Source organism: Scyliorhinus canicula, chromosome 12 (genome assembly GCF_902713615.1).
Source record: "Scyliorhinus canicula chromosome 12, sScyCan1.1, whole genome shotgun sequence".
Lineage (NCBI taxonomy): Eukaryota > Metazoa > Chordata > Chondrichthyes > Carcharhiniformes > Scyliorhinidae > Scyliorhinus > Scyliorhinus canicula.
In genome coordinates, this window is record NC_052157.1 from 12238823 (window position 1) to 12255820 (window position 16998).

The 16998-nt window shown below is 45.2% G+C and overlaps 1 protein-coding gene across 1 annotated transcript in view; it reads right to left on the reverse strand.

Moving 5' to 3' along the window:
• The window catches only part of LOC119974459 (A-kinase anchor protein 13-like), a 293182-nt gene that overhangs the window by 54594 nt on the left and 221590 nt on the right, over nucleotides 1-16998 (reverse strand). The window contains 3 exon segments of the mRNA XM_038813369.1: nucleotides 788-917; nucleotides 3873-3939; nucleotides 5508-5575. Of these exon segments, the coding sequence (XP_038669297.1) occupies nucleotides 788-917; nucleotides 3873-3939; nucleotides 5508-5575 (265 nt within the window).

Consider the following 16998-nt stretch of genomic DNA (forward strand, 5'->3'; position numbering starts at 1 on the left):
GTACAATTTTGGTCTTCTCACTAAAGGATATACATGCCGTAGAGAGGGTTCAACAAAGGTTCACTAGACTGATTCCTGGGACGTCTTATGAGAAAGACAGAGTGGAATGGACCTACAACCTCTAAGAATCTCATTAAAGTGCATAAAACTCTTAGATTGCCCGACAAGGTAGAGGTTGAGAGGTCATTTCCCTGGTTCAAGAGCCTAGAGTTGAAAGCTAGTGCCTCAGGATAAGGGGTCATTTAGGACTGGGATGGGAAAGAAAAGTTTTACATTTATACACCTTGCACAACCTCAGGAGTCCCCAAAGAACTTTACACCCAATGAAGTACTTTTGAAGTGTAGCACTGCTTTAATGTAGGAAATGCAGCAGAAAACTTGCAGACAGCAAGCTTCTGAAGCAGCAATGTGATAATAACCGGATAATCTTTTTTCTTGGTGATATCAACGAATGGGTAAATACTGGCCAGGAAAGAGGGGAGAATTACCCTGCTCTTTATCGGAGTAGCGCTAGGGAATCCACTCGAGAGGGCAGGTGCGACGGCCTCTTTCAAGAAAATTAGGAAACATTTTTTGTCACTTAGAGCTGCGAAGCTTTGGAGTTCTCTACCCCAGAGGGATGTGGATGACCACATTGCCGGTTAACCGCTTGGCACTTCTGGAATTACTTTTTGGATGTTCTAAACATTAAACATGCCAGACAAGTGAAAGTTACTTCTAGTGCATTAAAACAAATCTCTTGCAAGAACCATTCAGCAGTTTTACACTGTGCAAATAACTAACTTACCCAGCGATATTGGCTATTGACATACTCTTGGAGAGAGATCGGTAGAGGGGCATTTTCCTATTAGGGGCAGTCAATAGGTTGTCATCTTGAAGGATTATTGCTGACCTTGGGCGTTCTTTGGGTTGGAAAGCTAAATAAAACAAACACAAATACAACAGTTAAATAAAATCGTAATACTAGCCTGCTCAATGATCAGTGTAAACATTAGGGAACACATTATGGAACAGGATATCTAAGCTTTAATTCATGGAGACTACTTGGGTTCATTTTTAGTCATTCTTCAATGGGATGTGGGTGTCACTGGCTATGCCAGCGTTTATTCCCCATCCCTAATTGCCCTCGAGGGGGCAGTTCAGAGTCAACCACATTGCTGTGGGTCTGGAGTCACATGTAGCCCAGACCAGGTAAGGATGGCAGATTTCAATCCCCAAAGGACATTAGAGAAGCAGATGGGTTTTTACAACGATCGACAATGGTCATCATTAGACTTTAATTTCATATTTTTAAAAATTGAATTCAAACTTCACTGCCTGCCATGGTGGGATCTGAACACAGGTCCCAAGATCACCACCCGGGATTTCTGCATTACTGACATCAATGGCTTTCCCTCCTACCCCACCACCATGGAAGTATCGCAGGCACTCTCTCCCCCAACACCTTTTTCTCTCCCCCTCAAACATGGGAGCTTCCCTAGGACCCACTCCTTCCATTGCCCCCTGGCGTAAGTTGGCACAGCTCGTGCATGTTCCTCTTCTCCCCCCACCCCCCCCGGGGGGGCTATACTTACTTCTGTACCCCCAGAGAGATTCCCTGGACTTCATAAAATTTACAGTGCAGAAGGAGGCCATTCGGCCCATCGAGTCTGCACCAGCTCTTGGAAAGGGCATCCTACCCAAGGTCAACACCTCCACCCTATCCCCATAACCCAGTAACCCCACCCACTACTAAGGGCAATTTTGGACACTATGGGGCAATTTATCATGGCCAATCCACCTAACCTGCACATCTTTGGACTGTGGGAGGAAACCGGAGTACTCGGAGGAAACCCACGCAGACATGGGGAGGACATGCAGACTCCGCACAGACAGTGACCCAAGCCGGAATCGAACCTGGGACCCTGGAGCTGTGAAGCAATTGTGCTATCCACAATGCTACCATACTGCCCCAATTATTTTCATTTGACCAAACCGGTTGTAAATCTTGCTGACATGAGGGGTTTGGTGGGGTGTGGATCATTTGGCAGGGACCGTTAGTCATAGTTAAAAGCATTAAAATATATTTAAATGAGGTTCTTGGCCTTTGAGGGTGCGAATCTCGTGACGACACCAGTGAGGAAAATCAGAAAACACAATCTCTCTGGAGATAATTGCATTTCTCGATTCTCTCTGGATTTTCTGCCACATCGCAGGCTCAAAACGGGTGTGGACAGTTCTGTCCCCAGCGCAGGAAAATATGGTCAGGTTATGAGGTATCTAAGAATAAAGATGGTGGTTAGAACAGTCTTTTGAAAACCCCAAGGTTGACAGAATTACAACAGGGCAGGGTAGCAAATAAGAAATATAACAAGTAGGTCTGGACATTATTGCCAGGGCCCTGCATGGAAGGTAGCCACATCATGGATCGTGGAGGCCAATGGTGAACCAGAGGACAGAAACCATTGGTCAATAATATCAAAGAATCAGAGATCTCCCAAAATCTTAACCAGATTCCACAAATCACTGCTCTTTCAACAAATCAGCTAGTAGTATTTGGGAGGGGTTCAGATACAAAAAAACGACCCATCACATTCGATCGAAATAAAATTCTCTGACAATCAACTATCCTTCCATCAAAGCACCCTAGAAAAAAAAATCTGACACTAAAAAAATTGACAAAGTCAGAGAAATCATTATTTTCTCCATCCCCTTTCGAGTTCTCCAATGTCTCCCTACAACATTGTGGATAACTAACAGCCTTAACTCAATGTACATGTTTGACCTCATTCTTCATTTCTCACCCTCAAGGGTTCATCATTCAGCTCACCCTTGAACTCCTGAACATTGTTGGCCCCAAATCCTGGTAGCTGACATTAGGCAGTCGCTGCCAGACCCATTTTTCCAATGGCTCGAGTTATGCTGCAGGCTCAATGATTCTGAATGATTTTGGCCGACTTGCTCGATTAAATCGCCGTTCCTTCACTGTCGCTGGGTCAAAATCCTGGAACATCTTTCCTAACAGCACAGCGGGCGTACCTACATCATATGGACTTTTATTTAATTTATTGATGGGATGTGGGCATCACTGGCTGGCCAGCATTTGTTGCCCATCCTTAATTTCCCTCGAGGGGGAAGTTAAGAGTCAACCACATTGTTGTGGACCTGGAGTCCCATATAGGCTAGACCGGATAAGGATGGCAAATTTCTTTCCTTACAAGGCATTAATGAACCAGGTGGGCTTTTGACGACAATCGGCAATGGTTTCATTTATCATTAGACTTCTTAATTCCAGATTTTATTGAATTCAAATTTCACCATCTGCATTGGCGGGATTTGAACCCAGGTCCCCAGAGCATTACCCTGGGCTTCAGTTCTCTAGTCTAGTGTCAATATCACTGCGCCACCACAGCGGTTCAAGAAGGTGGCTCACCAACACCTCAAGGGGCAACCCAAGATGGGCAACAATTGCTGGTCTTGCATATGCTGCTCACATTCCATGAAATAATTTAAAAATATCTGGTAGAAAGCAATCACACATCTGATTTAGTCTTAAGCTGTTAAGATTCTTGAATGTAACTTTTATTCCTCACTTCAAATTGCTACAGCCATAAGTGGCCGGCCTGCATCCGGCAGTGTCCCTCTGTAGGATTACACAGCTCAAGGCGAGGCCTCCAAACATTGGCCTCCATAACCTAGAAAGCCGATCTATACTGATACCCACACTGTTGGCATATTTCACAAGTGGAAACGATATAAACATTTTACACCTTTATCAAAATGATGAAGATTTCGTGACAATGCTGTGTAAAACATGATTGGGTGAAATATATAAATATCCCCTGGGTACTACCAGCAGTAAGCTCTATAAATGCAGATCAAAAGATGCTTACTTTTATTTCTCATGTTGACAACAGTGGGTAATGTCGAAGAATCCTGGGCCTGAGGGGCTTTTTGTTGCTGAAATAAAGAGTTTGATGCAAATTAATAGACTGCACGCAACATTAGAAAATATACAGATTGCCACCGACTCACTTTACAGTTTCCCATCGGTATGTTTGAGCATTCCCAATTTAGGCAAAGGTATAGGAATAGTCAAGGCAGCCAACGCAATTCCAAATGTGGCATAGTTCAAAAGATATACAGATGAAGACGGTCCTCCAGCTTTTTACCACAACATCCAATTGTGCCTTACCAATAATAATAATAATACGCAATTCCGTTCCTCCCCCCTCCTAATTAAGGGTCAATTTAGCATGGCTGATTCACCTACCATGCACATCTTTTTGGGTTGTGGGGGTGAGGCCCACGCAGGCACGGGGAGAATGTGCAAACTCCACACGGACGGTGGCCCGGGGCCGGGATCGAATCCGGGTCCTCAGCGTCGTGAAGTAGCAGTGCTAACTACTGGGCCACCATGCCGCCCGTTCCAACCCGGAAGTTAATTCCATATTTTGATTATTCTCAGCAGGAAGGCATTCCTAACAATTGTCCTAAATTTGCTTTTCGTGATCTCAATCGATCTCCACTTGCTCTATCATGGTTTGGTGTGGGTTTCCTCCGGGTGCTCCGGTTTCCTCCCACAAGTGATGAAAGATGATTTTGTCAGGTGAATCGGACATTCTGAATTCTCCCTCCGTGTACCTGAACAGGCGCCAGAATGTGCCGGCCAAGGAATTTTCACAGTAACTTCATTGCAGTGTTAATGTAAGCCTACTTGTGATACTAATAAAGATTATTATTGCTACTATTATACCCCATGACAGCTATTAGATTGATGACCGAATTATTATTTTTTCAGTGGCTTTCGTGGGAGAACAAACATCAGTCAAGCCATCGGGAGAACTCCCCTGTTCTTCTTCCGATAGTGCCATGTAAAATGGAATCCCTACAGTGCAGAAAGAGGCCATTCGGCCCATCAAGTCTGTACCGACCATTTGACAGAGCAACCCACCTAAGCCCAATCCTCCACCCTATCCCCATAACTCCACCCAAGGGCGTGGCCAATTCACCCAACCTGCCTTTCTTTGGACTGTGGGAGGAAACTGGAGCAGCCGGAGGAAACCCACGCAGACATGAGGAGAAGGTACAAATTTCACACAGGCGCAAGGTTGTAATCGAATCCGGGTCTCTGACACGGTGAGACAGCAGTGTTAACCACTGTGTCACCGTGCCGCCAGATGTAGACGGTTATGTTCACCTCGTGCTGTTTCACATATCATGGATTATATAGCATTTCCCACTGTACGGTAGTGCAACCTAGAGCAGGTGCTCAAGCCCATGGAGTGGGTCTTGAACTCCAGTTTCTGGCTCAGCTGGGAATGCTACCATTGTGTCAAGATCACAATTGGAACCTTACGCTACATCAGCCTTGCAACGCCTGGAAGCATGTGACATTAGATTCCTCAAGTGGAAGGAGTGTTCCAGTTCCTCGCACCAACATCTCCCACCTTGAATACAACACTAACTGATCAGGAACAAGTAAAAATGAATCTCGCACCACCCGCAGAGATTGAGAGAATAAATACCTTCTGTTTAATCTTGTTACAGGAGGGCAGACTATCCCTGCAGCTCTTGTGAACTTGTGCATTGCAACCTGACAAGATAAAGAAGAAAAGTTGTTAGAAAAAATTACGACAGGAAACCGAATGCAAATCATGTACAATTTTGTTGACGTCTAATTTAGTGGTGGTTTGAGAGATTAGAATGCAGTGAGACATGATTATTGTAATGCCAGTTTGCATTTATACACGCGTCTTCAAAATGTCCCAAGGTAGCTCACAGGGGCATAACCAGGCACAACAAAACAGAGTAATGCACACGGAGAGCCAGAGATAGAGGAGGAGGTAGGAGGCAGTCTTACTAAAAAAAAATGTATTTTATTACAAACATGTATCAAAACAGGTTACTGTCATGATATGCAGATAATGATATACAGACACTGACTAATGAACACAGAGAACAGGACATGACCAATGAGCAGGCAGGACACTCGGGGGTGGTATCTCATCATAAAAGGCACGAGGCACTCACACTCCGCCTCTTTCCACTGATGAACATCTACAGAGTGAGTCAGGGTGTACGTACAGTATCACTCCTCCAGCATGTGGCTAAGAGCTAGTCTGGTTCAGTCAGACAGAGTAACCACACTTGGGTTAGCAGAGAGTCGAACTCGGAGAATTGTGCTAACTGTGCTACTGGGTCAATAAATCAGATTGTACTAACTTCAATGTCTGGAGTATCTATTGGTTAAAGCTGCATCCAGTTGCAGCCTGTGTTATCCCAGAGTACATAACACATCAGCTACAACACATAAACACCCCGGGAAGTTCCTCAAACACGGTCACAAACATCCCCCACCTTTTCTCAAACCCCCCTGCAGACCCCATTAACTCATATTTTATCTTCTCCAACCGCAGGAAGTCGTACTGGTCACCCAACCAGGCCACTATCCCTGGTGGCGATGCCGACTGCTACTCCAGTAAAATTCGCCGCTATGCAATCAGAGGCGAAGGTCATGACATCGACCTTCCTCCTCTCCATGAGCTCCGGCTTCTCTGAAACCCAATTATCGCCACCAAAGGGTCCGGGTCCACTTCCTTCTCCACTATCCTATTGTAAAAATAAATTTAGAGTACCCAATTCATTTTTTCCAATTGAGGGGCAATTTAGTCTGGCCCATCCACCTACCCTGCACATCTTTGGGTTGTGGGGAGTGAAACCCACGCAAACACAGGGAGAATGTGCATACTCTATACGGATAGTGACTCAGAGCCGGGATTGAACCTGGGACCTCGACGCTGTGAGGCAGCAGTGCGAACCACTGTTCCACCGTGTTGCCCTCCACCCCAACTATCCTGGCTAATACCGCGAACACCCCCGCCCAGAATCTTCCTAATTTTTCGCAACCCCAAAACATGTGCGTGTGATTCGCTGGCCCCTACCCACACCTCTCACACTCATCTGCTACCCCCTGAAAGAACCCACTCATTCTCGTCCGAGTCATATGTGCACCACCTTAAACTGTATCAGGCTTATCCTTGCACAGGAGGAGGTCCCATTTACCCTACGCAGTGCCTCACTCCATATTCCCCAATTGATCTCCCCTCCCAAATCCCCTTCCCATTTCGGAGGCAGTGGAATTGTCACTGGACTAGTAATCCAGAGTACCCAGGGTAATACTCTGGGGACGCAGGTTCGAATCCCAACTCGGCAGATGGTGAAATTCGATTTCAGTAAATAGCCATAATAAAAAAAAACTACAGTCGATCGTCATAAAAACCCATCTGGCTCACTCATGTCCCTTCAGGGAAGGAAATCTGCCATTATTACTCGGTCTGGCCTAAAGCAATAAGTTCCAGCCCAATTCCCTTGAATACAAAAAAATGGAACAGAAGGATTTGGCGCCAGTGAGGCAGAGTGAGAACAAACAGGCTGAGGGATAGGTGACAGATACGTTCACAGACAGCCAAGAACAAGAGTGATTCACACTGCATGGCAGCATGGTAGCATAGTGGTTAGCACAATTGCTTCACAGTTCCAGGGTCCCAGGTTCGATTCCGGCTTGGGTCACTGTCTGTGGAGTCTGCACATCCTCCCCGTGTCTGCGTGGGTTTCTTCCGGGTGCTCCGGTTTCCTCCCACAGTCCAAAGATGTGCAGGTTAGGTGGACTGGCCATGATAAATTGCCCTTAGTGTCCAAAATTGCCCTTAGTGTCCAAAATTGCCCTTAGTGTTGGGTGGGGTTACTGGGTTATAGGGATAGGGTGGAGGTGTCCGGTTGGGTAGGATGCTCTTTCCAAGAGCCGGTGCAGACTCGATGGGCTGAATGGCCTCCTTCTGCACTGTAAATTCTATGATTCTTACAAACACTGAAAATCTGAAACCAAAAAGCAAATGCTACAAAGCTGGTAATGAGTAGGCACCCGAGAGAAATGGCTCAATAACACCGAGGAGATCCTTTAGAATCTGAAGGCGAGATGTCTCATCTCTAGGTTTGAAGAGAGTCACCTCGGTAAAAATTCTGTTTATAGAACCCAGCACCAACTTGGTAAAATTCTGCCACAACTTGTATTTACATAGAACTCGCCTTTGATGTTCCACGAGGTTTCAGACACAAGAAATACAAAAGTGAACCTGCATCCAGGCAAGTAGGGGGTCACAGATAAGCTTGGTCAATGAGGTGGGTTTTTAAGGTGGGCACTGAAGTAGGAACAAGTGGAGAGAGAGTGGGGTTTAAGGAGGGAATCACAGACCATTGGGCCTGGGTAGCTGAATACATGGCTGCTGAGAGTGGGCAAAGGGAAGAAAGGGTTGAATAGAGGGGTTGAGGTTTCAGCACAGTGACAGATAAAAAATCCTACTGTTTATACATTACAGTTTATTAACTCTTGGTCACTCTTGTTCCAAAAAGATGTGTAGGTTAGGTGGATTGGCCATGCTACATTGCCCCTTAAGTGTCCAAACGATGTACAGGTTAGGTTACGGGGTTATGGGGATAGGGTGGGATGGACAAGGGACTGGACCTGGGTAGAGTGCTCTTTCAGAGGGTCAGTGCAGACCCGATGGGCTGAATGGCCTCCTTTTGCACTAGTGATTCTATAACTATCGAATAGGTGACTGTCCAAGTAATTATCAATAGCTTTAATCAAGGCATTTTACGTGAACCATGTTTTGAGCTGCTTTCACACTGCCAGCAAGCCTGTTCTGGGGCGGGGGGGTTTGAAAATGGGGCAGGAACATTTTCTGCACATTGTCCACTCACATATTTTAACATGTGTAACTTCAATATTTTAATAAAGTTTGATCGTACAAATGGACAACACATGTGTTCAATTCGGACCGCTTCCCTTGCTCAAATTCAAAACAGGATAGAGAGCAGGTCTACCTGGTGCACAATTTCAACATCAAATAACTGAAGCCCCTTCGAATGTTCATTTCTTAACTTGAAAGCACATTGTCGTACACTACTCTCACCTCCCCACATCCTCAGTGTGATATAATCTACACCCTTCTGCGAAGGCACACGCTCTATTTTCTCCTTTCTCAAAACTAAGGACCTCCTCAGCTCCTCCCTCTCTGGAACAATCCACAGGCATTTAACCATCAGTTTCTGATTTACCTCTTCTTCTCCTTACTTGTTCTGACCTTGGTGTTTTCCTGTGTTATGGCCTTTGACCTTTCACCCTGATTGCTCACTAACTGAAACATAAACATTGCACTGCTGTCACCCGCATTTCACCAAACGCAATGGTTGGCATGTGAAATTTAAAGATTATGTTAATTTGAATTTGTGCACCCAGCACACCACCATTTTTTCTTCTGTTCTTCCTCAAGTGTATTTTGTGTTAAATAAAAATGGTGCAGCTCTAGTACTGACAATTTGAAATTATGAAACAGGAGCATTGGACAATAAGTGACACACTGCCTTGCATGACCTCCGGAGCGCTTTTGAGCCAATGTTTGAAGTTTAGTCACTTTAGCAATGTAGGAATTGTGCGTTGCCCTACGTGTGATTTTTCTGGACAGTGCAGGGTGTCAATGCGTCACATCAGCCATACGCAGAACTGATCTTACTTGGAAAGAAGCCTTGCTCTCTGTCAGCGGAGAACACAAAGACATGGATTCTGCAGTAAGACTAGAATACAGTCATCGTCACGGCCACCTGCAATGACTGCCAACTCAAACCACACTTTCTTATTGCTTATACAGTTACAATTGTCAACCACAATCTGTTTAATGTCACGAGTACTAGAGTTTACTCACAGTTAATCAATTTAAGTTTGAACCTTGCATGCTTTATAGAAATGATACACGTTTGGGGTGCGGAATGATGGTGTTTATAGTACTTCTGAAGTCTATGGTTGCCTTAGACTTTCATGGCATTGTACTACATCAGAAAGCATTAGGCAAGGGCAGCACGGTGGCGCAGTGGATTAGCCCTGCTGCCTCACGGCGCCGAGGTCCCAGGTTCAATCCAGGCTCTGGGTCACTCTCAGTGTGGAGTTTGTACATTCTACACGTGTTTGCGTGGGTTTCATTGTCCCAGATGACCTTCGGCTGACTACTGGTGCTGCTCCGTACAGGAGGTGTGTGGAGAGATCAGTTCAGTCCACAAGAGGGTCATTCAGGAGTCTGCTAACAGTGGGGAAGAAACTGTTTTTGAATCTGTTAGTGCGTATTCACAGACTTTTGTATCTCCTGCCCGATGGAAGAGGTCGGAGAGAGAATAACCCTGCTTCCCCAAGGCAGCGGGAGTTGTAGACAGAGACCCGAGGATCACCACAGGTGAGGGGCAAGGTCGAGAAGGTGGGCCTTCATGAATAACCTCAGATGGTACAGGAATCGAACCCGTGCTGTTGGCCATCACAAACCAGCTGTCCAGCCAACTGATCCAAACCAGCCCCAGTTTAGACTGTGCTTTAATATCCCATTCCTAGTTTTCCTTTGACACACTTACCTTTGTTCGGCCATTAACGCATTCTGATCTCTTAATGTGCCACTATCAGTGCCATTCTTGGCTTTGTTCACCGCTTTTTACATCCCCTTTGTCTTTTTGTCCATGATATCTTTGTCAATCTCCACCTACCGCTGGCCCTCTATCCTGCAACCCCCCCCCCCCCCCCCCCCCCCAAACGGTATAAGTCTGACCTATACCCAGTTTTCTCTTGCTTTTGTTTCAGATTCCAGCATCAACAGTAATTTGCTTTTAGCTTCAGTACCCTTCTTTGGTAACTTTACAAACTCAATTACTGTCTTGAGGGAGAAATGAACCAGTAGGGGTGGCATGCGGGAGAAACAGTTAAGATTTCAGGTCGATTACCATTCGTCAATTCTGAACATTAGCTGCTCTAGATTTAACTGATTGGCGCTATTTTAACACCAAGAGTGAGAGCTGAACACCGATTAACTTAAAATCAGAGGGAAATCACAGTTTCAAATGCTTCAGTGTAGGGAGAACTATAATTTCATCAGTTGGTTCGCATCTAGAATATTAGAAATAATGACTGTGAATATTCCAAACAACACGTACAAACCACGTCAAATCTGAGCAGTAAAGCCCAGGCAGTTACAAATGAATGGATAAATGAAGGGGAAGGAGAACTGAAGTTGACGAGTAAGATGACAAGTGAAGAATTCGGCAGTAAGATTGTACATGGATTTGTTCAAAAAATGGTGGAGGAGGGTTTTGTATGTTTTTACAGTTTTTATGTACCCCTCTCTTTCCCTGGCTTCTCTCCTGAAGGCAGAAGCTTTTGATGGAACAACCATTAGCATGGGTATTGGCCATCTTCAGGTAACTAGCTCAAGTGAGCATCTTACAAGCATGCCCCCAGATGATGAATAATGAATAATAATTCTACCTGCAAAGCAACACCTCAATCTCAAAATTCTCTTCCTTGTTCTCCAACCCCTCCATGACCTCACGACTCCCCATCTCTATAATCTCCCCAAGACCTTCTGAGATATCAGGATGCGACTAATTCCAACTTCTTGAACATCTCCAATTTTAACTGCTCCACCAGCAGTGGCTGTACCTGCAGCTGCTAAGCTTCTTAGCTTTGGAATCCCCTTCCTGAACCTCTTTACCTTCATCTCTTTGATCAAATATTTGACTATCTACCCTAGTTCACCCCTTATAGCGCATGGAGTCGATTTTTGCTTTACCCATGATCCTGGATATACTGTACTATTATGCTAAAAGTGCTGTATATGTACAACTTGCGATTGTTATAAATTGGGCAAGTGAATCACAGGAAAGTTAGACCATGTCGACAATCTGTTGACCACCCGCTTGTCTTACAGCACAGGAAAACTGGGTAGCGATCGGGAGCAACAGCAGCCCTGACTGTTTCCCCATTTCCCTAGCTCAGAGGCCCAATCATAATGCCCCTTAGTCTCACGCTATTGGAAATCAGTTGGGTCAGGATGGACCGGGGGTCGAACTGGAGCTGTTTTATTCGCCTGCTGTGGTTCCAGCCCACCTACTTCTGACCCAAGAACGTTTTGACGACCTCATACCTTCTGCAGTTGTTCGCATTTGGCTGAAGAGCCGAATCCCATTCTCTTGTGTTGCAAACAAAGAAACCAAGTCTTTTCACCAAATGGCATCTGTTAAAATGTTCGTCAAGTTTGCAATCTATTTAGGTGCATTGGCCATGATCAATGCACAGCGGATAGGGCGGGGGAGTGGGCCTAGTTAGAGTATGCGTTCGAAGGGTCAGTGTGGATTAGATGGGCTGAAGGGCCTCCTTTCTCACTGTAGGTATTTTATGGATATCATAGCAGATTCAAATCACCTGAACACATTTTAAAATGAATTGTAAGCTCACATTACAAGAATGTGCATTGGATATCGGGACTAAATGCTGCACTTCAGAATGGCCTCCCTGAATGCTGCAACAATACCGTGATTCTCTCGAGATACGGGAGTGAGAAACAAGTTTTAATATTCACCCAATAAACTGCTGCGGATCCATGGAGTTTAAAAACAAAGGCTGGAACCTTCTGGAACTGGCAAGGTTATTTGATCATCAAGCTTGGCCCTTCAATACTTCCTTCACTTTGCACTAACATCCGAGTCTCAGCTCAGACAAGTTGGTCAGAAGCTCCATTGCAGAAACTGAGCACGTAATCCAGGCCCACACATTACATTACAGAGGACTTGCTGCCTGGCTGGGCGACGCCACCTTTCAAGCGACATGTTAAAAATCACGTGTTAACTCTTCACCCAACCTGGCCAACACCCTTCCTTCAATCAAAATCAGCAAATTTAATCAGATCATTATCAAAGGTGGGATTGCTGCAGACCTCAACATATAATAAAATGTTGTCGAGGTGACTTTTTGCTTTTTCTGCACTCAGTGTGAAAGGCTGAAATATTGATGGAAGAGTTCTGTTTTGCCCTCAATGACAGTTCCATGAGTACACGCAATGCTAAGCTTGTGACAGCCATCTATAGCACAAAAAAACTCAACTTCAGGCCTACTTTGTACCAATGGGCCGATACTAATTGTAGTTTAGAAGTGCGAGGGATGATTTTATTGTAATATATACAATTCTTTAAAAAAAAATTTAGAATACCCAATAAATTTTTCCAATTAAGCGGCAATTTAGCGTGGCCAATCCACCTAGCCTGCACGTCTTTGTGTTGCGGGGGTGAGACCCACGCAGACACGGGGAGAACGTGCAAACTCCACACAGACAGTGACCCAGGGCCGGGATCAAACCTGGGACCTCGGCGCCATGAGGCAATAGTGCTAACCACTGGACCACCGTGCTGCCCCCGAAATATATATGATTCTGAGGGGGCTTGACGGGATAGACACAGAGATGGTTCCTCTCATGCGGGAATCTACAAGGGGGCACGGTTTCAAAATCTGGAGCCCCCCCCATCTGAGATCAAGATGAGGAGGAATTTATTTTTTCAGTGGGTCGAGAGTCTTTGGAACTCTTCCTCTAGTGTGCAGTGGGGGCTGGGTCATTAACCATACTCAAGGTTGAGTTGACAGATTTATGTTAGCTGAGGGAGTCAAGGGGGTCAGGCACGAAAGTGGAGTTAAGGCTACAATTAGATCAGACATGATGTTATTAAAATGGCAAAGCAGTCACGATGGACCGAATGGCCTACTGCCGCTCCTATTCCTTATGATCTTATGACAAATTCTGTCAGGGCAGTAGTCAATGTACATATACCCTTCAAGAGCCACATCCTGGATCAGAGCACAGCCCAATGCCTACCCATTGATTGCAGCTGCAAAGTGCTGACAAGATTTTGGTCAAGTGAGAGATTAGAAGTGATCTCAGTTGTGATGTCTTTCACAGCCCAATAGCTGACCAATGAAAACACAGGGAAACGGAGGGGCTGTTCTGCCCACAGAAAACATTCCTGGAAATGAACAAGGAGGAAGAGGGTTTATTTCCCTTGTTCATTCTGAAGAATGGGACAGTATTACAAACCACAGGAGCCAATTAAATAACACGTTACTGGATCTAATGGGAGTTTTCCACCAGTTCAAACACTGGACTAATCCAAGGCCTGCAACAGTGTAAAGGCTCCACAGAGACATCTATGTATAGCAAAGTTTCCTAAGCTGCTGCCAGTACTGAAGGATATGTGCAATCAAAAGGACATTGTGAAACCGAGCAAACCTCATTACATTATTTCTGCAAAGTTGGACGTCTCTCCATCCTGTGCACTATTTCTAAACTATGCGTAGGAAAGACACCGAGAATAAATCGGCAGGGTGAAGATCTCTTCTGCATTTATAACCGCCTTTGTGATTTCATTATAAAGTGCACACACGGATAAGTTATTTTTGGGTGATCTAAATGTTATCTCCCTTGGTTAGAGATCGGAACAGTTGATGTTTCAGTCAACCAACTGAACAAGGAGGATGTGGGAATCCGTCAGAAAGATTAAGCGATTTGTTTACTAAGTGATGGCTGCAAAGGGATTAATGGTGAAAATCAAGAAAGATGGCAGCTGTGCCGCACTTATTTGCTAATTGCATCTTAATTGTGTTTAATTGTATACAGGTGGTGGGTGTTAACTGGGGCTTCACGTGAGCACAAATAAAGGAAGTGTCATTTGCAATTCTAAATAAATGTAAGACTCAGTAAAGATTGGCTCCAGCACATCCTTCACCAGTTGGTTGCCCCAAGACGAACTTTCTCATCGTTGCACCATTATGATGAGGCGTGGGCTTAAATAGGGTGTTCTTTCCAAGGGCCAGCACAAACCCGATGGGCTGAATAGCCACCTTCTGCACTGTAAATTCTATGATACTCCCAGCATCAATTTCACCCTACAGTATAAAGGGGTGATCTCAGATGATGTCAATGTCACCAGATTTTAAGAACATAGGCCGGTTTGGGCGGGGGTGGGGGGGGGGGGGGGGGGGGGGGGGGGGGGGGGGGGGGGGCGCATACAATGGGAAACCCCGTTGGCAACGGCCAGACAGGGAGATCCCACCCCCAGCCAATGGCAGATCACCTCCACCACTGCAAAGCACATCACTGGGGGTAGTAGGAGTGGGCCATACAACCCATCAAACCTGCTTAGCCGTTCAAGAAACTCATGACTGGTTTTCTACCTCAACTCCACTCTCTGAGGAGAAAATCCCCATATCCCTCAAATCCCATAGTGTCCAAACAACTATCGATGTTTCTCTTGAACATACCTAACATCCAAGCATCCACAGCCCTCTGGGATTGAGAACAACAGTTGTACCAAAGAAATTTCTTATCTCAGCCCCAACTTTTCCCTGAACCTGAGAATATGGCCTTTATGTCTAGACTTTCCAGGATAGAGCCATTGAAAGGGAAATTAGGAGGATTTACCAAGAGCTAATCGTGGAGTGGGTTTTAAGGAGGCCCCGAAGCAACGGAGCTGCAGAGCTGGTGTTGCTTAGGCAGAAAATGCCAGAGGGTGGAGCCTAGTGGGCAGAAGGGAAGGCATGGGGCAAGAGGGCAGATTTCGAGCTATGGGGTGTCATAAGCCTGGAGGAAGTTACAGACAGAGGGAGGGGGCCAGGCTTTGAGGGATTTAAAAACAAGGATGAGCATTGTAAACTCAAAGCCTTTGGTGGGGGTGGGGTGTGTGTGTGTGTGTGTGTGTGTGTGTGTGTGAACATGATGCTGACTACCACTGTTGAAGGCTCTTTGCACTTAGGGTTTGATTGTTCCCCTGACACCCTGTCAACAACTTACTGAAGGACAATAGTCTCCTCGACAACCAACCAAACAAAGCAAAGTTCCCTAATGCCTCCTTTGCAACTGATGGTTAACTTCAAAGTTCTAAATAATTTTGTATTGTAAGAAATGGCATGAAAAGTACCCAGGTCTACGAGTCTGTGTTCTAGCTTTCAATAATTCTACATTGCATCTACATTATTGCACAAAGAAAAGACTGAAAAACGCCCTTAGAGGAGAGGTATCGGATGGTGATGGATGGAGAATGGGCAGGGAAAGAATAGTGGAAACTTTAAGTGCAATTCCTAGACAAATGGCAGCTGCTGATTGCTGGGAATCAGGGGGAAAGGAATTACTGGAATGATCATAATAAGATGGAAAAAATAACCAACTCTTATTTTTCTGCTACTTATGCTGTCACTGCAGTTTTCCCTTTTTTACGACTGCCCTGCGGAGTCAGAAAATAGGCAAAGCAGCTTTTCACACTCCACAGACTGCCTGCCAATAGTGTAAGGAGGTCAAGATGGAAAAAAAAAAGAGCAAACTTTACAAAAATTGCTACAACAAGGGATTTTCCACTCCAGATAGATTTCATCATTAAGGGAAGAATGAGGAGAGGCAACATAAATTAAATACACTATTCAAGAGGCTCCAGGAATGGGAGGCCTGAGCGGTCACATCCTTGATGGCATCAGGACAAGTTGATGGAGCTGTTCAGAAACGGATGATTTGGCTTTGTAAACTGAAGCATAGAGTACAAAAGCAAGGAAGTTATGCTCAACCTTCATAAATCACAGGTTAGTCCTCTGGTGGAGCATTGTGTCCAATTCTGGGCAGCGTATTTCCTGGAGGATCTCAAGGCCTCAGAGAGGGTGCAGAGGAGCTTTACTGAATGGAGCCCAAGGATGATACACTTCAGTCACACAGAGACAGTGGGGAAAAGTCAATATTATTACACCTCGAGTCAGGCACTGCTGCAGGATTCGAACAGTGATCTAACAAGTCAATGGGTTTGACTTTCCTTCTGGGTAGCTTCTTCAGCTAGGGCAGATTTGAATGGCCCCCAGGCGGATTCAAATTTGTGGTGCCATTAAAATGAATTATACTCGGGTGACTGCATTGGGCTTTTACCCATCAGCAATGCAGCAAGAGGAAAGGTAATGCGTGCTTATTGACCATTTTGTTCTGAAGGCAGCAAATAGATTTCTTCCCATAGGCACTGGGAGAGGAATCTGAAGAGAGTATCCATCCTGCAGCATTTTTAAAAAGTGCTCCCAAAGTGTTTCTTCACAGTAACAACCTGACTGACATCAATAATTTCAGTCAA